General features: G+C 37.3%; 1 protein-coding gene across 1 annotated transcript in view; it reads right to left on the reverse strand.

Moving 5' to 3' along the window:
- The window catches only part of KCNK2 (potassium two pore domain channel subfamily K member 2), a 130,092-nt gene that overhangs the window by 95,128 nt on the left and 11,818 nt on the right, over positions 1–23,146 (reverse strand). Inside the window, exons 2-3 of the mRNA XM_031060589.1 lie at positions 12,452–12,526; positions 11,600–11,781 (exon numbers count right to left, since the gene is read on the reverse strand). Coding sequence (XP_030916449.1) covers positions 11,600–11,633 — 34 coding nt within the window. The 5' untranslated portion in view covers positions 11,634–11,781; positions 12,452–12,526. The remainder of the gene's footprint in view (positions 1–11,599; positions 11,782–12,451; positions 12,527–23,146) is intronic.

A 23,146-nucleotide genomic window follows, 5' to 3' on the forward strand; every position in this document is an offset into this window, starting at 1 on the left:
TCCTGAGTGTCTTGCCTTTTTTGCTGACAGTCTGAAGATACCCGATTGTGGCAAAAGTGTGAGAATGCTTATCATTTTTCACCACATTATTTCTATATATATACAACTTTCCACTTCAGATTATATATGCAGTTGTGGGGTTTTTATACTCTTCATGACTGATGGCTTTCAAAGTTCCTTAAAATTATTACAGCGACATTTGAAAGTAGTCAATGTCTTATCTGAAGCAACAGAGCATCCTACAAAAGGCCTCAGGAAAAGTTTAGTAGTAGTAGATATCACTTCATAGAATCATAGAAAGGTTTGCATTGCAAGGGACCTTAAAGACCACATAGTTCCAACCCCCCTGCCATGGGGTTTCACTAGATCAGGTCGCTCAGAGTTCCATCCAGCCTGGCCTTGAACACTTCCAGGGACAGGGCATCCACAGCTTCTCTGGGCAACCTGTGCCAGCGCCTCACCACCCTCAAAGTAAAGAATTTCTTCCTATCATCCAATCTAAACCTATTCTCTCTCAGTTTGAAGCCATTCCTCCCTCTCCTGTCTCTACATACTGCTGTAAAAAGACTCTGTACATCCTTCTTGTGGGTTCCCTTCAGGTGCAGGTTGCATTCAGGTCACTATAAAGCTTCTTCCAGGGTGAAAAAACCAAGTTCTCTCAGACCTTCCTTGCAGGACAGATGCCCCATCCCTCTTATCACCTTGGTGGCCTCCTCTGGACTTGTTCCAACAGGTCCATGTCCTTCCTATGCTGGGGACCCCAGAGCTGGGCGCAACACTCCAGGTGGGGTCTCAGCTGAGCGTAGCAGAAGGACAGAATCACCTCTCTAAATCTGCAAATTCTATTTTGTTCTTTGCAATAACCAAAGTTACTCTGGGAGTATAGCTTTACAAAAAATTTTGTAATATAAGTTAATAGTGATTTTCAAAATATTTTGCTCAGCTCCAGTGTTTCATTTCTGCCTGCCTAGACTTCTTCAGAAGCAAATACTTATTCTGGGAGAGATCAGACTACGTACACAAGGCTCAGCCAGTAACATCCACATTACAGATGGACCCTGCTGATCTGCCTGCCTTTCCTCTGGAGAGCTGGCCAGAGGCAGTTCGGGCAGCTGTGGTGTTGCAATAACCAAATATAATCTCATACAAATATGTAACCACGAGTTCAGGGCTCTGCCTTGTTCACATGAGAGGAGCACTGGAGTGAAGGCAGATCTGTTCTGCCCCATGGATGGGTTCACAGGTACAACAAGCAGCTGCCACTGCCTCATTGACTCACACTGTGAGAGCTCTCCCAAAGCGGGGTGGGGGGGGGGCAGAAATTCAACCCTCAGAGCTATTGAGGCTGCACAATCTCAAGCCATGTGTTTATGGTTGGGGATATGACCTGAGCTCTTGTCTTCTGTGTGACAAAGACCAACCTGCACAACCTCTGGTACAGGCCCTGCATCCCTCCTGCCGCTTCAAGGGTGGTTCTAACATCCCTGAATGTATTCTTGTCAACCAAGGAATGGGGGCAGAACAAGATTTTGAAGGGATCCTGCAGCAGCCTCCAGAGAGTTCTTTAGTGGTAGAATTACAAGCCTGAGGAAACAGAGTGGGTGCCAACACTTGCTTTACCATTCTACCAACATTCCCATGTGCACATGAGTGCTCACAATAAGATAAGTTGTTTTGTGAGCAAATATAAAGCAAATGGGAGGTGGGAAAATTGAAAGATCTATTTGAGAGAATAATGGCAATATTAGCAAGACAAAATCATTATGTAGGCATGTCTTCCAGTGAGGAGTTTTTGTTTTGTACATGTATTTTTGTTCAGAGTGGGAACAAATGAAGAAGATATTAGAGCAGAGGAAATCCAAAACTCAACCAACCAAGAATCCAGCAGACATCTAAAGCCAAGTCAGTGGGAATTTTGCCTTACTCATGAATGCTATAGTTCCAAGCACCCTTAATGATACATTCCTAATTTTATAAATCATACTACAACCCATCTAGTCTATATCTCTGGTCATGCAATGTGGTTTCTGTTTAAATTTAAGTTATTAATTTCACCAGTTTGCAAGAGATTTGACCTTTCACTTGCTATTCTTTATTACCTACCAACATACATTTTAGACAGTGATACATTTCTGGTTTGGAGCATCATGAAAATGAAAAGAGAACAACACAACAGCAAGCATTTTTCAGTGACATGAAGGATAATAAAACTGGAGATTCGGTGATTACTGTGCAACTCAATGAATTTTCAAATGATCAGTTCAGCTAGCAACACTCCATTATTCAAATGATTGTTAAGAAATTTTTTTTTCTGGTATTAACAGACAGTTTATAATATGATACAGCATATATTACCCCAAATCTGTGAGGCAGAGAATGAGACAAAATAATATTTCTCTTTAATAACCTACACATACAATTTTTTTTTTAGTATAAACATACAAAATTAACATATGAGCTTCCCTAAGCTGTTTTGCTGATCTATTTGTGTCCAATACATTGTCCCAGTACAACAACAACAACTAAAACTACCAATTTATTTTGTGGAAAAAATGTTGTTCTTCTCTGGGCTTCTCACCACATGCCATCAGTAAAAAACATTATATTTTAATCTGAATTCTGATTCCAAAGTAAATAAAATACTTTCCTAGTTTAGCCATCAAGCTTTTAAATAAGTGACTGTTTTAACTTGTGAAGAGTCCAAGATTAAGACAATAACTTAATCAAGATGCAAAGAGATTTTAGGATATATTTGGGGCTTTTAAATTGCTTCATAGCCATGCTCAAAATTAAATGGAAATTATGGGGGTTTTGTTACACGTAACCAGCAACAGGCATTCTTCATCTAACAGAGTCAGGTTAATGTTTAAACAAGTTGTGTGGGATCTACTGATCTCCCAGAAAATCCCTTTATCAAGGACACTCCAAATGATGATAATAGCCTTTAATTTGACCCCAAACCCAAACCTCCAGGTTTTGATAACATTTTACTAACATATATCTAATTTCCAGGCATCAGAATTCTTTTGGATTTTGTTTCAAAGAACAAATTCCCTGTAGCAATGAAACTAACCTTTGTTTCTTTGTGACAAATTTTAACACATTTCAAAGGAGTTTCCATTCATTGGAAACTGATGTTTGTGGGTCTATAAATGCATTATATAATTTGTTTTAAATCAAAACTTTAAAAATCCTATTTTTTACTGAAAACAGGCAGAGCTGTGATAAAATATTAAGATGAATACTTAATTTGAACCAACTTTACATGGACACAGTTTTGCTGTTTACACTCTCTGGCACTAGAGATTTACCAGCCCTGTGGCCTCACATTTGAGCACATAGACAACTTCTAGAGCACAGCCCTACACAGAAAACACATTTCCAGAGCACAGGTTCCATAGACAACTTCTAGAGCACAGCCCTACACAGAAAACACATTTCCAGAGCACAGGTTCCTGCCGGCTGGAAGCAGACTTCAAAGCAGACTTCTGCCATTGTCACTTATTTGTAAATCCATCTCCTAAGCCAGAATTGAAGATGTGACTCCACACTTAAGAAAGCTGCCTGGAAATTTGACTCTGGGGCCCCTGGCCACAAAATATGAAGTCGTCTGCTACAAAAGAACTATTCTTTCAGGAAAATAAAGGAGCTCTGCAGTCTTAGCTTTAATTCAATGAAAAAAAGGTACTCCATGTACCTCAGTATTTATTATGTATGCTAGGTAGGGGTAAAAACATCTTCCTTTTAACTTTAACATTAAAGTATTTTAGACATTGCGGAGCAAAGGAGTGATGTTCTTTTTCTTTTAAAAAACATATTGGGGATTTTTTAAAACTTATTTTAACTCAAAATTTGCAAAATTCGATGTTTCAAGCTCACTAGTTGGCAATTTAATGTTTTTTTTCTGTTTCATGCATCCTGAGTTCCCTTTTTAATTTCATATTTTTTCTGAAGTAAATGTAGTCATCAAAATGGATTTCTGCTTGAAACATTGACTGGCAAAGGAATTTTGTTTTTATGTGTAAGAACAGCCTGTCTTTATTGTTCTGAGTCCAGATTCTGGCAGGATGTGTGTTAAAGCATATTTTAGACTGAAATTATTAAAATCTCTTTCAGTGTTACATAGAACATGAGTGTTTTTTAAAAAAATAAAATAAAAATCATTGATTACTTAGATTGCAGTGCCACTGCAATGCAATGGATTTATTTCAAGAATTAAAATACAGTTTTCCTTTTGGAATGCTAGTTTCACTAAACCTTAATAAATAAAAAAAAGCTTACTGTTAATGATGCTCTGTAAATTATCAGCATTTCAGCAAAAAAGATTAAAGTAAAAATCCAGAAAAATATTAAAGCAAAAAATCTAGACATTTTCCTGCCACAATTTTCTCCTATTTTACTGAAGTGGGGTTGCTTTACTTTAAGCACAGAAAGTATACAGGAGTCAAAAGTGAGAGAGTTGTACAAAGGTCAGTTTGGTGTAGTTTGACAGAGGCAGGAGTTGAAGAGCTCCCTGCAGAAAGCTCTGTCTCTTTTTGACAACACAGATTAGTTTGCCTAGATAAGCACTCCATTCTTCTCTCTTTTTCCCCAGAGCATACAGACTGAGCACTAGATGTCACAGCCTTGTCACCACTGGTCTGGGCCACCCACCTTGTGGAAAGAACCAGAAATAAGTGTGTTTTAGGTCAAACCTTCTGACTGTTGTGGCAGGAAAGATGTAATGGGAGGAGGGGGTCCCACAGAGGTGGTGTAGCCCTGCCCTGAGACTGCTCATCTTGAGACCCTTGCTCAGTCCAGTCCCCTCAACTCACTTCCTGGGGGAGGACTCCAAGGGCTGGCTTTGTACAGGTGAGTAAAACGCATGAATTATCTGGTTTGCATACGAGGTGTGCAAAAGAAAGAGAGCAAGGGGGCCAAATCCCCTTTCACTTCTGCCTCACACCCCCAGCTCTGGACCATTCACATGGCAGGATCAACACTGGATCTAAGCACTGCTGATATTCTTTGCTCTTTCTCCCTTTTCTGTCTTTTTTTCTCTTCTCCTTTGGTTTGCCTGGGCCACACATGGCTGCCACGTTCTACCCCATGCTCCAAACTGAAGTTTGTTGTGGGAGTGGGGAGATTGTGGCAGCGTGTTGTGGTTTGTAAGCCAGGAGCTTCAAGAAGGTTATTGAAATGTACTGTACAAAATGCAAGGGCTTGTGGAAGTCTACTGTAGAATTTAAGAGCTAGTGAACCAACAGCTTTTGTATCTACACATGGGCTGGATGCTGGAGTTATGGTGAGTGCACAACAAAGTACAAGAGCTCCCAGACATGTGGTCTAATGTCTTTGTTCAGCCTGATAAGAATTTATAAGGAACATCACAACCACTGCTGGTGCATCGGGACACTTTGTTCCCACCACCAGAACCCCTTGCTTTGAGACTGTACCCTCACACACCTGCAGGGCAGCACTTCGTCTATCTCAGTCATTTATGGAGAACAGAGCATCCACTTAGTCCACTCAGTCCTGCTCATGCCATTTCAAACAATAAACAGTGACGAAATAAAGCCAAACTCCATCTCCTTCCAAAGCACTGGACCTGAAGCTGAACACTGAAAGTGGGCTGGTGTCCCACAACTGTTACCACTGATTTTGGTTTAGGAGAGTGCTAATGCAGCAATGCTTTTGAAGGCCAAAACTCAAAAGTCAAAGGCAATTTTTACTCCATACTTATTCTGAAAAATCACATTGGACAATTTTGCCCAAAGATTTTTGATTGTTTATATCAACAGGAAACAGATCTTTCCCAAACTTCTAGGGTTTTATTAGCCAACATGAGCTGGCACAACAGTTAGGAAAAGAGTTCTTAGCTCCTGGACTAAACTCCTGGGGCTATGAAAGAGGAAGCAGAAAAAAACCAAGCAAAATTGTGCTGTGAAAACCTGGACTACAGTTTATTACATTGCACCTTGAACATGCATTTTATCTTTTCAGGAAACACTGCAGCAATAAAAATATCCCTCTCCCAGCTCACTCTGACCTCCCTTTAGAAAGACAGGCTCTCTTTGAGTAAGTCAGAAAATTATAGATGGACAACTCTATGCATTTACTGTAATACTTCATGCAGAAAGTATTGTCTCAAAATTTGAAACTGCTTAAAAGTGGTCATAACTACTTTAAATCATGTACTTCTTTTTCCTCTCCACCAGTGAAAAATAAAGAAGGATGTAATAAATAAAACAGTGAAAAGAAGCCAAAAATGTATTTGTATTCATGTTATTTTGTGGCTTACCACATCATACTGAAGACTTCAGCATTATACTGTGTTGCATGTTATGTCAATTTGCCTGCCAGCAGAGAGTGGTTCCGTTCTCTTCCAAAAGTGGATATGGGAAGTAAATCCACTCTCTTAATTGCAGATTAGTTTAGATGGGAAGTGGTTATACAAACAAGAAAGTTAAACTCCCATCTATTTTGTCTATGTCAATCAATCATATTAAAATAAAAGTATGAAAAGTCTACTTAATCTCAACATGATGCCTCTCAAATCCTCAAACATGCCTTGTCAGTAGTGCAGATCTTTTTGACTTCATACTTTACAAGTACTGGGAATTAATTTCCATCTGGTTTTTGCTCAGTCTTTTCCAAACCCTGACACATTATCTTCTTCCAGACATTTTTCAGCTTTCCCCTGTTCCTGCACTTGGTATACCTCCAAATTCAAGATCTTGACCAAGTGGAATTCTCACCAAGGTCCAGGAGAAACATCAAACACACATAGTAAGCATACATAAATTTAAATAAACTTTGAAAACTAAGTACAGCTGTAGGGGGCTGACAGATGCATGGCTGTATGTATTGATGCAGCTCCTTAACTAATCTAGAAAACTAGAAGGGTTGAAGGCCAATGAAACAGAGGCTACAGGAACAAAACATCATTCATGCAGCTAGAGCATGATCTAGGATGTTCTAAAAAATATTTGCAAGGTGAAAAATTAGAATCATTGCCAGTTCCGGGACAGTCTTTTACTCTTTCTCCTCCACTTCGCAACATAATACCTATTTCTAAGGCATTTAGAAGTACCAGAAATATTTTTTCCTTCCATTCCCCTAAAAGACTTCTACCTCAGCTTCTCCAACATCCTCAGAGAAAGATGTTGAGCTGCATTTTGTGGTATTAGACTGTTCATGATTTTTCCTTATTTCTATTCTTGGCTCACCTTTCTCATTTTAGAATATGTCTTTTCTGGAAACAACTATCATGTAAATACTAAAATAGCATCAATAATCCTATGGATATACATATTAAATATTCATTACACACAACCTTCAAATACCATCTGATCTTGTTGGCTTGTTTGCATTATGCTTTCTTTTTCGTATTTAAAGGGTTTTATGGTATTTACCCCCACATTCCTATGGTGCAGCAACTTTCTTTTGCGATATATTCCAATATTTTCCAATAGATTTAGTGCCACAGATAAGATAAAGAAAAGGCTTATGTTCCACTAATCCAAGCTCCTATATGAAACTTCCATTTCAGAGAAGACAGAGGTGCTACTTCCTTCCCTTTACTTTTGAAAAATACTTTTTGGTTTTGAACATTAAGTTGGTGCAATTTCTCCTAATAGGTGAATTTATATTCACACATTCTATAAAATGCAGATTGCATAATACAGCATGATGGCTCTATTCCATTATGCTTCATTACCAGGTTGGAAATTACTCACACAGTATGTTTTTCTCTTTAGTACTCTATCATTCTAAATTATGGCTGCACTGTAGGTTACTCTGTCTAGTAAATAAACACAATTCCTGCCTGGCACCCTACTAACAGTGAGCAACACATTCCTTCCCAGGTGGTCCTGGGGCCTTACTTGAATTCTAGCTATGTAATTACATTCAACCTGCCTGAGGTCTCCTTTAGACTTTGCAAATGTATTCTTCATTTGTCATGATTTTATAGCAGTGCCTCAAGCAGTGGAACAGCTACACTTGCATGCTACAGCAATCTATTACTTTAGTATAACTTACTCCAGCTGTTTTCCATACTTTCTAGAACCATGGGGAAAGAAAAACTGATCATAGAAAAAAACCTGATAGAAAACAACTGTTTTCAGTATTTAAAAATGAATGACTGAGTGTATTATCTTCCTAAAGAAGTAAAACTGCTCATTCTTCAGCTTTAATGTTCATGATTGACAAGTTATATTAAGCCTCTGACATTGCTTGAGAAAGCAGGGTTAAACTAAATCTAGAGAAAAATACATAATAACTGATAACTCAGAAACAACAGAGGAGGAAAGGAAGTATAATAAGGAGAAATCACCAGCAGGCTGGGACCTTTTAATCCGTAACTCCAAACTGAACATCCATCTCTGTCGTACACACATTAACGCAGTAAAATTAGTCTAAGGTTACCGTTCTATTATTTCAAGGAGAAGTGACCCCTCAGTTAAGAGGGTTAAGTATCTTGGAAGGCATCACTTCAGCATGATAAAACATCCAAAAGAAAGAAAAATTCTAGTTCGCTTGCAGAAATTTTGAACAGCAGACAGTGATGCAAAAGAAGACACAAAACTCTGCAATCAACAGAACTGCATCAGAGAATAGAGTTCTGTTTCACGGCACTAAAGGTTCCACTGTGAAGGTACTAAGCTCTTTATGCCAAATCCAAGACTATTTGTTACTCAAGATTGTGTTTACCCTTATGTGAGGACTGAAGGCAAGCAGGAGGAGAAAATTCCTGCTTACAAATAAACATACGTACCTACATACATAACACTGGAAGAAGCAGACATTTTCTAAATTTTGGGGGAGGAAAAAAAGGCAAAAAAAAATCCTCAGAAAAGCGAAATACTCTGAACCCACTGCCTACTTCTAGTAGTTCGTAAGACTCATCTCTAATTCAGAAACTACAGTACAAATTATTGTCCCTTATCTGACAAATCTGCAAACAGGTTTTCCAGCTTCATGTGGTCTAAGCACTGAAGCAATAATTTTTTCTTTCTAAGATTTCAACTGAGGTGTCCTCAGGGCCTGAGAAAACTTTGCAGTCCAAACTTACATACCTGCTGATTATTCCTACATAAAAACACAGATTTCCAACATCTGACTGCGATAGTAACTATTCAATGTTAACACATTTAAATGAAAGCAGTGTTTAAAGTGTCATTTTCTAGAAAAAGATCACTCTATTAATTAGTTTCTTAATTTCCAAGCTTCAAATTAATCATCACACTGCTACATGTAACATATGCACAGTATAAAGGTGATATTTGTAATCAGTGTAAAGTTACAGATCTCTCCAGCTTCCCAAATAAGCATTCTCAAGAACAGTATACTGGATAACAAGTCTAATTTTCCTAAATACCATGCAGATATAGGAAACATAAAATCAATACACAAGCGTTTGTGTGACAAAAAAGACCTTCCCACAAAACTGACATTTCAAAGGAAACCGATCAACAAAAATAGGACAGACCTATTTAAAATGGCTATGTATGTCGTTCCAGCATTTCCTAAAATTTAATTCTTAATCAATTATCTAGTTCTGCATTCCAATTCAGCATATAAAGATGGTTCAACATCTACTCAACAATTACTGAGATGAAATTGGGTGTAGGGATATAGCCAAAAACATGTCAAATTTTTTCCATTTGAAACCCTTAAAATCAGGGAAGAAAAGCAAAGAAAGAGACAGAAGGGCAACAGAAGAACTGAAATATTTTAAAAAACCAAACAGAAATGACATGAAAATAAGAAAAGCCAAAGGGATGACATGAAGGCCAAGAATATGTACCAAACCTTGACCAATTCATCTGCATTGAAATCAGATGACAGAGTTGAACAAATGCTCCAAAAAGGACATAGTGTCATTCAAAAAGGAAACTGAAAAATACAGAAAATTTGAAACTGAGTGACTACAACCAATGGTTCAAGGATGAAATGTAGTGCAGTGAGAAGGACCAAAACTTGCCAAAATTAATCCAACTGAAATCCCTAAATTCTGGAAAGAAAGGGAAACAGAGACAGATGCGAAACAAAACAATTGAAATTAAAAAAAAAGAGAGATAGGACAGTAGGACAGATAAACAGTAAAAGCCAATGGGATGACCTAAGTGCAGGAATATGGACCAAAGCTTGCCCAATTGATCCTCATTGAAATTTCAAAATTTCATTTCCTCCCCTGAAAGGAAATCCTTCTTTCCAGGAAAGGGAAGGAAATCCTACAATCAAAAGGCAGAGTTGAACAAACACTCCGGAAAAGAGATATGGTCATTCAAAAATGAAATTGAAAAATCCTGAAAATTTGACATGAAGTGACTACAATCAATGGTATTGAGATTAAATGTGGTGAAGTGAGGACCAAAACTTGCCAAAATTAATCCAGCTGAAATCCCTAAACTCTGGGAAGAAAGGGAAACAAAGAGAGAGATGTGAAACAAAAAAAAAATAACAAACAAAAAACGATAGGACAGATAAACAGAAAAAGCCAATGGGAAGACCTGAAGTGTAGGAACACAGACCAAAGCTTGCCCAATTGATCCTCGTTGAAATCGCAAGATTTCATTCCCACTCCAGAAAGAAAATTCTTCCTCTCCTTTCCTTTTCAGGGAATGAAATCTTGAAATCAAAAGACAGAGTTGAACAAACACTCGTGAAAAAAGATATGGTCATTCAAAAATGAAATTGAAAAATCCTGAAAATTTGACATGGAGTGACTACAACCAATAGTACTGAGATTAAAGGCGGTGAAGTGAGAAGGACCAAAACTTGCTAAAATTATTCCCATTGAAATCCCTAAAATCTGAGAAGAAAGGGAAATAAAGAGAAAGAAAATGGAATAACTGAAACTTAAAAATAAAAAAGAGAATAAAAGCTTAGAGGGCCTATAAACAGGAAAAGCCAATGGGATGACCTGAAATGCAGGATTATGGACCAAAGCTTGCCCAATTGGATCCTCATCAAAATCACAAGATTTCATTCCCTTTTCTGGAAGGAAGAATTTTATTTCCTTTTCAGGGAATGAAATCTTGAAATCGGAAGACAGAGTTGAATGAGCACTTCAGAAAGGTGATATGGTCATTCAAAAATAAAATTGAAACACCCTGAAAATTGAAATGGTGTGACTACAACTAAGGGTACTGAGATGAAATGTGGTGAAGTGAGAAGGACCAAAACTTGTCAAAATCACTCAAATTGAAATCCCTAAAATCTGGGAAGGAATCGAAACAACAAGACAGATGTTAAACAGAATAATTGAACCTTCAAAAAAAAAAAAGAAAAAAAAAACCACAATAGGACAGATAAACTGGAAAAGCCAAAGGGATGACCTGAAGTGCAGGACTATCGACCAAAGCTTGCCCAATTGATCCTCATTTCCTCATCGAAATCGCTGGATTTCATTCCCTTTCCTGAAAGGAAATTCTTCCTTTCAGGTAAGGGAATGAAATCTTGAAATCGAGGACAGAGTTGAACAAACATTCCAGAAAGAATATATGGTCATTAAAAAATGAAGGTGAAGCGTCCAGAAAATCTGTAATGGAGACTGATTAGAACTGTTAAAGACTAACTAAACAATGTATTTGTCTTTAGTAGCAGTACTTACAGTAAAAGTTATGTCTTGCTTGTGGGTTCCTCATTTGGTGATGCAATATTCTGGAGTCACCATGCTTTTGTTCTAAGGTAAAGTATTTTCTTTATTGCGGTGTTTAAGAAGTCTTCTAAACAAGTCATCTCTTCATAACGTATTCTCTTTTGAAGCACAGTTATTGCCTCTCTGTGTATTTCCTGTCCAAAATAGTAAATGTACAAATAAAGGTAAAGAGGTAAGTTAGTAATTAGGACACATGGCATTTATATAATGTTGTAAATTTTCATAGTACTTTACAGATGGTCACTGATACATGTTAGGAAGTGCCTACAGACCTGAACAAAAATTACTTGGGTCTCAAACAATTGAATAATTGTACCTGAAATGTTCCAGAGGGTTTGAAAGAACATACCTTCTTTAAATTAGTAAATGAAAACTAGTATTTCCAATAATTCTTCCTTTCTTAAGCATCATTCACATGAACCAAATGCAGCATTCAGTCTAATTGTTGCTAAAGGTCCCCAGGATGCCAGGTGTGACTCCAAATAGAAAATTTGTTTCATTGTTTATTGAAGGAAGATGGGCATTGCTACAATTCCTTTTCTTATTTATGATTTTCCTAAGGAGTAGTCACAAAATAGGCTGTTAAGCATCTTTTCTCAGCTGTATCAATAGTTACTGATCAGGACACTTATGAGGAGTTAGTGGTTTTAAAGAGGGCATAACAATCTTTAGAATTTGGTTTTCTTTCTTTTTTTTTTTTAATTTGTCTTCTCCATCCCCTCCCACCCCTCCCATGTGCTGCAATATTATGAATATGTCAGAGACACATTTTGAAAAAGGATCCTGATTCATTTAGGTCCTTACCTTCAGCTGTCCACAGACTTGCCAAGTTCAGATGTCATTAATTTGAGGCATATTTCTTATATTTTCATTGAATTCCTTAAAAGAAAAGGATGTGTTGCAATTATTCCATATTCTAGAAAATCATATCACAGAGCAATCTTACATAGAAAACCTGGTCTGTTAATCACAATATTTGTGAAAATATAATGGCCACTACAATCACGTAACAAAGTAGACAAAGAATAGCATTTTAAGTAATATGATAATATGGCAGTCATATAGCCTTATTCTTAAAGTTCTCACACATTTTAAATACTTGAAGATGTCATGAGGGATTAAGAGAATGACTGTAATCATCTTTCCCTGTCTCTCTTGAATATTCTATGTAATCCATTTGTAAATATATGCAGGCACAGGCAAAGGAGTATCTTCATCAGTAAAAGAAAGTCTAGCTTGACCTCTGGAATTCTAAAACGTAGCCAAACAACTATACGTGCTTCATTTTCAAGCCACTTATTAATATCCAAGTCTTTTTGGCCAAGAGATGAACTCAAAATAATACAATCAGAAAACAACAGCACCTGTTTCTGAAGGCTGCGTCACAGAGACCTGATTCCCACTCCTATTCAATGAAAAATGAACTTTTACTCATAAATTTCACAGGTTGCTAATCGGGACCCAGACTCCAGAAACACAACCACAAGCGATAGAATTAAGACAAAGTGCTCATACAGAGTCATATGATGCCATTTCATAAGGTTTCCATAGAACTTTTTAACAGGGAGAAGCACCATGTGTGAGTCTCTGTGATAGATACTGAAGTCATTTCACACACCTAAATTTTACAACTTTCCACCAGGAGCTCTAATATTTTGCTTAAAGCCCTGAAGTCAGGCAAACATTGTAGACCACCAGAGTTTTGTTTTTTATCTTTGATTGTTAGTCTTTTTTTTTTGCAGTTAAATGTTGGAAGTATGAGTTGTAGTTGACAAAGACCAAACAAAACAGGAACACGGTAGCATTTTTTGACTTTGAAACTTTGTTATTACCAAAAGCCAGATAGCTATGCTGGAGATGGACATGCAAATTCAAGGAAAATCTGCCTTGCAGCAAGACTTATCTGTGTGTTGTTACAAATCACTAGTGTAAATTAGTGATTTACTTTAAATTAGAGAATACTTTCTACTTTCATGCATTTATAGTATAGGTTCCCAGCTACTCTGTAAGTAACTCAACTGTTCTGATAGACAATGCTCCTCTGCTCCCAATTTGAAGTAATACAGATCTTTTGAGCCACCCTTCAGTCTCTCTGTGAAAATAAACCTGTATGTGCTACCACCTAAGAACCAACCAAAATCAATATCACAGAACACCAAGCCCAAGGAATTTTGGGTAAAAAAAAATACAAAATTCTTAGAACTGCAAGAACCATCAAAGGTGGTCAAAGCAAGCCTAAAAGCATAAATGATCATTAGAGATTTTCCACATAACTTGTGTTTCTGTTCAGATTCTGTTTTGATTGCTTGTCTTTTTTTTCTACAGGCAAACTCATTTGTCTGGGGTGCAGGTTTATAAAAATGCTTTCAGATGATCAATTCTCTTTACTGAAGCTATTTTTGATCATTTGGTTATTACAGAAGCACACAAATTGCCTGGTCTCATTTCTGTTAAATTGTGTATCTCAGTTCTGTGAGCAACTGCCCCAACGCCCTGTAAATCTTGTGTGCCTGCAGCTGGGGACTAACAATAATTAGGAAAGTATGAATTACATTCATTTCATATGAGACAGTTAATGAAAAACTTCACGTGTAAGTCCAGAGTAGGAGAAGAGAGACTCTATGAATAAGAGACTAATTGACAAGTTTTCTTGGAATTCCTAAGGGAATGGGATCTCTGCTGGGCTTTCCACTGAGAACTAGGGTAGATGAAATTATCTTTTCTTTGATTAAATATTGCAAATCTCACTCGTAGTCTAAGACTATGCAGCCATAACTCTGATAGCAAGTCTCTTCATGATCTTCAATTTTAGTAATTTGCATTTTCTAGAAAGTGAAAAAAATACTACAGCTAGTAATATATCCTATATTAATTTCAATCTTGTCCTGACAGTCTATTTCCTCCTTTTCTTTTCCCTACTCTTTTCTCTCCAACCCTGTCACCAAAAACATTTTTTCAGGATCTCTTTAATCTCATCCATAGAATACACTTTGATGGTCCAAAAGATTTTCACCTCAGATAGAGAAAATTAGGTTCAGAAAACACACAAAAATTTAATTCCATAAGTTTATCTGCTTTATGAAAAGATTTTTGCTTTTTTGGTATTTATTCTGTATTTTTGTCTATTTATCTATATTTTTTCCTGTGTTGATTGCAATTTGCAGCTGTGAATATATTCCCCCTACAGTCCAAATTATGCATTTCAGTAGAGTTCAAGAACATTTTTAACCCCTCAAAATCACTGTCTCTCTTTTTCCATCAAAAACTCCATGAACGAATTCCAAGTTCCTCTTGGCAGAATTTCAGCACATGAAAACACACAGTTTTGACTGGTGGACCACAACCACACACAATGCATACACACAGCAATCTAGGCTTTGGAGCACAGCAGCAAAATACACCTAACTGTCACATCTGAGACAGCCACAATACACAGAGCATTAGCATAAAATTTCAGAAAGCATAAACTCATACAAAATAATACCACACCAGAAGGCTATAAGCATCCACCCTCCTGCTTCTTTAGCCCAGCCTTTTACACCCCTCATGTTCATGCATTGCACCTGTGTGCCCTCTGTTCCCTTTGGTGGTTGGTCAGTGCCCCTGGGCACTCCATGGCTCATTGCTGTCAATGCTGCTCATCTGCTTCTCACAGCTATAGGGATGAGGCTCGGCACAGCCCCACTCCCAATGACCACAAATTGTGTGCCTACACCCAGCCTTGGAATTGACCCCAGAACCATCTTCTCTAATGTACAGAGAAATGTTTACTGTGCTGTATCAGCTAATAGAAGACAGAAAGCACTCAAAGTTTCTGCCTTCTACCGTGAGGTATAAACCTGTTGACGTATTGTAACAAATAAAGCAATTGCTCAAATTGCCCTTCCCTGAAGAAGGTAATAAAAGACTTTACTGCTGACAAAGTTCAGCAAAGTTCAGATGCTTTCCTCACACCTAAGACATGGAAAACTACTGAAAAAGACACAGGAAACACTTGAATGTCCCACAAGACAACTCACACCAGTCAGTTACTGAAAGTACTAGGCTAAAGATATCCACTTCATCATCTGGAGTAACCGGCCTCAGTGCCTAGTATCTGAGAAAATGGGCCAATTCCAAACATAGCCCAGATTCAAAGCCAGTGCACAGAGACACCTGAGCACACAGGAAAGTTGCTCCCTCTAAGTTTCATCCCATAAGCACATTTAGTCCTTGTCAAGGGGATGAAAACCCAATAATCAGACCTTGACATCTTCCTAAACATCAACATCTTCCTCTCTCTCTTGTACCTGAAGTCATGTCCTTTCCTCTTGACCAATACTAGCTGAGTTTCAGGAATTGAGGTGTTGATTTTAACCAAAGTCACAGTTTGTGTGACACACATGCTGCCTTACAGTAATCAGCTTTTAGCGAGCTGTTGTTTGTTGCCTCTTAGCTTCTAGCTGTTACTTCTCACATCAGCCACAATGCCGGAAAATTGTCCCACAGGTAGGCTGTAAACCTGCTAACCCTTGAAATGTGCAAGTTTAGTATTTCAGCGAGCAAGCCCTAAATGAGAGTGGGTAAATAAGCCAGGAGTGCACTAGTTTATTGAATGTGTGACTGTCTGCATTGAAATGACAAATGCTTTCCTTATTTAAATAAAGACATCAGCCCTGTGAAGATACAACTTTCCTAAAAGTGTATTGTTTTATATATTCATACCAGATAAGCCATTTATAGGGATAAACTGCACCAGTGAAAGAGTGACATTATTATGTCATGAGTAAAATATTCAAAGCAAGCATTTTTTTAATCAAATCTTATCAGATGAATTGAATTCCTTTAGAAATCAATGACAAAGAGCACTTTGGAAAATTCCCACATGCAACTCTTTAGAGTTAGAAATGTAAACTAATTTCTTAAATAAAAAATTTGTCCTCTGTCAGAGACATACGGACCCTAAATAACCAGTCCTCTATATACAGGTTCTCTAATAATGCTTCTGTATACAATCTCATTTTGCTGAGGCAATACTGACTGTATTCTACTGTAGAAATACAAATCATTGGACAAAATAAGGTACTTTGACTGTGCCAGACCTGGAAGAATTAGGGTTAAAAACTGCTCCTGCATAATTCTTCAGTCCCTCAATTACACTGCGATTACAGAAAAGTCATGCAATGCCTACAAAATTCTGAGCTACTGAAACTGTTGAAGGATAAGGGTTTGAACCTGTGCACCTTCAGCAGCACCACAGGTAAAACTGTAGTATCAGCACCATTTATTTCAGGTATAATTAAAGTATGTGCAATGATGATTTTGTTTTCATCTAAGGAATAAGAAACAGATCCACAGGAACCAAATTGTGAATTTTAGATGCAAAATCATATTTTTAAAGGCATAGACATCTATATGCACCTGTTGGCACAAAAAGTATTAATAAACAATAGAAATTTTTTGTGTTTTCATATTACATATTATACTGACAAAAAAACACAGCTGCAGTGAAAGTAAAAGGTGATGAACCCAAAACTAAAGAGAAATTACTTTTCATTCAGTGTGACAATAATTTAAAAGATCCAAATGACTGCAAGTATGTCATTATTTTTTATGTAGAAGTAGATCCAGAATTATGTACTTGTCATGAAAGGTGCAGAAGAAATTAATATAATCTTAACAAAAATTATCTTAATTTAAATATTTATTAATATTTAAGATTATAAATCATGCAAAAGGTGTAAGAAAGATGCAGGTCAAAAATGGATATGGAAAAAAAGCACAAGAATGAATATGAGGAAATAGCATTAGAATACAATAACAGAATCAGAAAGACTAAGAAGCAAAATGAGTTTTAAAAGCAACTATTGATAGGGAAAAAAAAAAGCAACCAAGGGGAGGTTCAATTAATACTTCAAAATTCAGTGGAAAACAAAGGAAAATACAGACTCATTACTCCACAAGGGAAAAAGGAAACAACAGACGACTCAGAAAGGCTGAAGTCTAACGAAATAAGGAAAACTGTGCAATTAACATTATCCTACTCACCTTACTAAGCTGGATCTCCCCAAGAATAAGACACCCCATGTCTCCATAGAAAAATCTATGTACCCATGAGGTAAGTTAATGGCAGTCACCAGATTGCTGTTAAATTAATATTTATGCTTTGGCCATTAATGTCTGGGAAGAAAAAACGAGCTATTTCAGCCATTTTACATGGAACAGTGTGGCATGAGAATGTATTTGGCTTTTAGGGGAAAGGATAGGAGTATGACAACTTGTGTTTCTAAGAAAAGCACTCTCATCATGAATGATATTGCAGCAGCCTTAGATATGGCCTCAGCCAACAGTTAGGGGAAGGAATGAGTGCTCATGAAAAGGCTGCCAATTTGGAGGAGAGAATGGAATACTAAAAAAGAAATCTGGGTAACCAACAATCCAATTCTGTCCTGTTTTAATCTGGCACAGCTTTCAACTATTTACTGCATTCTTTTTTTCCTGTAAGATCATCCTCCTCCAAAGAGAGAAACAGCCTTTCCTTAAGCAGATGATCTCTTCATACATGCTCACAAACTCCCAATTTCAGCCCAGCCAAGGATGGATTTTGAAAGCTGGATTCTGTTCCTGCTGGATGAATGGAATCAGATGGATGCTGTCTGCAGCTAGATCTGCAGTAACTTGCTATGCCCAACAGATCTGTGGAGCCAGGATTAATTTGAAGACTGTGAGACTGTATCACTAGAAAGAGACAGCATAAATCCATATCCCTAGCATGAAAATGGAGTTATTTACTGTCGCTTTTCAGAAACTGACTGAAACTTTGTTTCAATTATACAAGAGTACATTTCAGTTATAGAAAAAATGGGTGCTTTTGTATGTTTGAGGCAGATGGATGGCTGCTCTGTCTTAGAAAAACAGAGCTCCATGTTAGAAAAACAATATCCCATAAGATAATATTTAAATATTTATACATAAAATAGGTGATGCCAGACACTCAAACATTTCACACATGTCGTTTGCATTCAATTAAGCTGTTGTGTTGGATGATGGCAATGTGACATTAGGAAATTGTAATGAGCCCTTCTGATGAGTCTGACTGCCATCCAAGTAGCATCCCTGGAGCAAGACTGGCTTCCTAAGTTGTTCAAATCCCTACCACCCACTCAGAACTTCTGGTATAAGTCTCAAATCTACATTGCTATAGTAGAGAGGTGAAAATTCTTACCAAGAAACATCAACACATAAACGGGTTGAACCAAGAACCTGTCTAATAGCTATATTTCTCTTTCAGGGCTGCTGAGCAGTGTATTCCAGATGGTGGGGGTGCTGTGAACATCTCCCTTTGCCTTCACCTGAAGGAAGGCAAAAGCTCCATGGTCCTTTGAAAAGGTCAGTATTAGTAATTCTCTCAGTAACAGCGTTAAGAAAATCCAAGCCTGCAGGTTGCCTATTAAATACAATAATTATATTAATGGACATCCATTACAGATGTACCTCATACTTTCTAATGATTTCATAACCACGAGGAACAAAATTATTTCTATTTCCCATGGAGTACATATGTCAGATTTAATGGTCTGAAAGATGAATAAGTACTGAGCTGCTAAATCCAAACTAGCATCCATGAAAATCAAAGTGTTCTCCATTGCACTGAAACAAAGGGCATTAGATATTTTCAGGTCATGATCTGAAACATAATATAATCTCCTGACCAGCAAGCAAAAGGAGTAAACAGAAACATTTCCAACCATTTCTATACAAAGTATAGAGAATCACAGCTAAAAAGTGTATCAGTTTAAATCTGTACCCAAACTATTCCAAAGGACAAGGGACTCCAAAGTTGCTGTACTCCATAACAAGAAACTGTATTGTTCTTCCATGGACTTACAGATATTTGGGTTCTATACATAGATAGTTGAAAGCATGCATTTCCTCCTACAGCAATACAGGGACATGCTGCTAACTGGTGTGCTTGAGGAAGGGAATTTACTCTTTGCCAATTCACCAGGTGAGGGAAGAGTCATACCAAAAATGGATCCTGTTCCTACTTCCTCCTGTAGCATTAGTTCCACAGTCAAGAAAAAGTCTTACGGGGATACAGAAGTGTTCTCCCATCCCTGTGACAAATAAATTTACATTTCAAGGCCAGCAACAATCATACTAGATGGAGGAAAAAAATACAGGCTAGGATGAATACAGGACAGGACTCCATCTCTGCTGTGTGGACTGTAGCAACTTGGAAAAGCAAGTCAAAGACAGGAACAGGGAAACTGCAGAAGCTTTCATACCTTTTGTTCCTCCCAAATTCTTTATAAGCTAAGGTGGTTTCAAGTGTCCCAGGGAAAGCTGAGGACTAAGTCAACAGCACAATATAAGTAACCAAACTCAATTTCCTTGCCACCACTTATAATTATGACAAGGAGCAGTTAACCCAATTCCAGTCTTAGCCTCAACCATTAACTTTTGCAACAGAAATAAATTTTCCTTCCCACATTGCTGGAAATCTTTGCAGCAGCTCTGTCACAACACAAGTGGCAAGAAAAAAACTGTTTGACAACCTTGTTTAGCCTATATCTTCCCTGTGATGTGGGAATTATATATCTGTGACCTTTCTTCTCACCAACCTGTCATTTTACATGTTGTTTCTGCATTTCATCTGAATGTTGCCAGTTACCAGAAGAAAAAAAAATCATCAGACATATCCCTAAATCCAGCTGAAGGCACTAAATGTAACAGTGTGATAAAATGATACCAATTACATTACATTAAAAATCCAAGCACCTAAAAGCATGAAAATGAATAATTAAGAACATCAAACTGCTGCCCATGATATCACCACATTATGCCTATTTCAACATAGCACCATTAACTGCCACACCTTGATTGTTTTAAAAACGTATAGTTTTGTTTTCTTGATGTCAGTAGCTAAAAGTGTTCACTGAAAAGAGTGGGTTTTGGGTGGAATGTACATAGAAACAGGAAAAAAAAAAGAACGAAACATTACTTAGCTGTTAGAAATAAGTTGTATTGAGTAGTACACCTTGGTTTCTACTAATGGGGAACAAAAGACATGAAGCACACCAACTCAAACAGATAATGCTGTGGAGGTCTAGCAAAACCAGAAGCCCAAAACACAAAGACAACCCCATGCAGGATGGTCATTTAGTCCAGGCATAGGACTGCTATAGAACAGCTTCTCCAGGAAAGACATTCTAAACTTGCAAATTACTATCCCCACCCCTAAATCTCAGCGTTTTCCACCAAGTTTATATTGCATCTATGAAGTTAGGCCATTCTTTTAGAAGGGGGAATGAATCATCTGTTATTATTTTACACCAGGTCATTCAAAATAGAAAACTTAATCTGACCTCTTTAATGTAGACTGTCATATTTCAATCATGCCAACCTGAATTTTTTTGGCATAAAACTTATATAAAGGAGTTTGAATAAGCATTCACACAAATTTTTACAATTCAACAACTGCAGTTATCTTTGTATTCTCTTTCTCTAAACCAACAAGAGATATTCCATAGAGCCGAACATGGAAAACACATTTCAAAACTGTGTTCACAGCTCTGAATTTCACATTTTCATGTGCAGGAACTGGGACCTAATCTGAAACCAGTCTCTTTTACAAGTCCATGGGAACTGTGCCATTCACTTCACCCATGTTAGATCACCTATGTTCCCATTTAACTCAGAGACTAAAACATCAGGGCTGAATTTTGCAGGTTTGCTCTTGCAAAATTTTTTATTTGTTGCTGTATAAGCAGAACTCCTTGCAGTACTTGAGAGACTACTCACGTTATTTGAACCATTATCCTAAAGGGAGACAAGAACAGCTTTCAAAGGATGCAGGTAGTAGCTGGAAAAATACATGAGAGATGAAACCTGAAGATGGATTTCACAAGCTGAAAGAGAATAGATCATACTGAATTATTCATCCAGCTCCAAACATTGATTAAATTCATAGCTGGTGGCTGAGGGCTCAAGCCAACACAGATTTACAACTGAACAAAATTTTGTACCAGAAATAGTTTCATCAGTAGTGTTGCAGAGCAAGCTGCAGTTTCTCCTTCTCTCATTTTTGAGATTCATGCAGTTAAGATCTTATTATCATGCTTATATAAGAGAGGGGGAGAAGAGGACTTACATTTTTCTAACTTGGACTTCAAAGACAATAGATGCCTCTTTGCTTTACAAGAAGAGACTCTTCTATAACATTATTTTATTGTGATAACAGAAGTATATAAGTTCAGGCAATACATGGAGCTTTTCAACAATGTTAGCTATTGATTAAGGAATATGGATAATTAGTTTAAATTATTGAAGCTGTGACAGGAGCAGACAGAAGTTTCTTTCTGTCTTTAAACTGGCAACATCTAAGTAGTTGCTATTTGCAAGTGTAAAGTATCAGGTCATGGCCATTGTATAAAGCAGAACATCTGACCTGATCAGTCAATAGTCAAAAATTATTCAGAAAGTCATATGTCCCTACATCCTCTAAAACTCATAGAAAATATATGAGTGTTGCACAAGGAGGCTTGATAAAATCAGACTACTGTCATGGTCTGTTCTGAATGCACAAAGCAGACCACTGCTGGTGTACCAAGCAGAAATTCAATCATATCAGATGGTTCTCAAGATGTACAGCTTGTTGTTTGTGGAGAGTTGTGCTGCCTATGGAGAGTTTTGTTAAGGGAAGCCAAGTACTGATGAAATGCTATGGCTTTGCAGGCTCTCTTTTTCCTGATGACTATTTATTCTAAAGTTTAATCTGTCAAACTGGAGGAGTAGGAAGCAACAGAATGCCCTACAAAGTGCCATGATTTCTGTACCAGTAGAGTGCATGCATATATGTAATTCATACTGAAACGACATTTGTCATCTACACTTTCCTGTGTTGTTTAGGCCACAAAAGTAAACAAAGACTAGTCATTTTTGTTTTGATTTTTTAATTTTTTTTCAAGAGAATAATTAGAAAATGTCGGAGTTGAGTTGTGCATAACGCTTTCAAAGGATTCTCTAAGTCAGTTCTCCTCCTATTTCATTTGGTTTTCTATTGGCAGAATTATATTTGCTTGAATGGAATTGCTCTTGATCTAGTCAAGTGTGAGAACAAAACAATTTAATTCCTTTTTTTTCCAAATCATCATTGTTGTGATACTCCCAGTTCTTTCAACACATCTATGATCTTCAAAAAATATCATGGTACAAAAGCTAGTCTTCTTTAATCTGCTCTATCTTGGTCAAATTCCAAGCTTCATGTCATTTTTTGTTGCTAATATTACCTCATTTCAAAATAAGTCTTTGTACATTTTTTCAGCTCAAAACTTTCCTTAATATAATTGCTATAATTGTACTTTAACTGCAGCACTTGAACGGTTGAGAAAAACATCTTATTAAATCTATAATAAAGTAGGGACTGAACTGTTATATACTGGAAGGGGAAAAAAGCCACCAGTAACCGCACATGACAAAGGTTGCGAAGCGCCTTGATGATCTGACTGTGGCTCTCTG

Source organism: Geospiza fortis, unplaced genomic scaffold (genome assembly GCF_000277835.1).
Source record: "Geospiza fortis unplaced genomic scaffold, GeoFor_1.0 scaffold41, whole genome shotgun sequence".
Lineage (NCBI taxonomy): Eukaryota > Metazoa > Chordata > Aves > Passeriformes > Thraupidae > Geospiza > Geospiza fortis.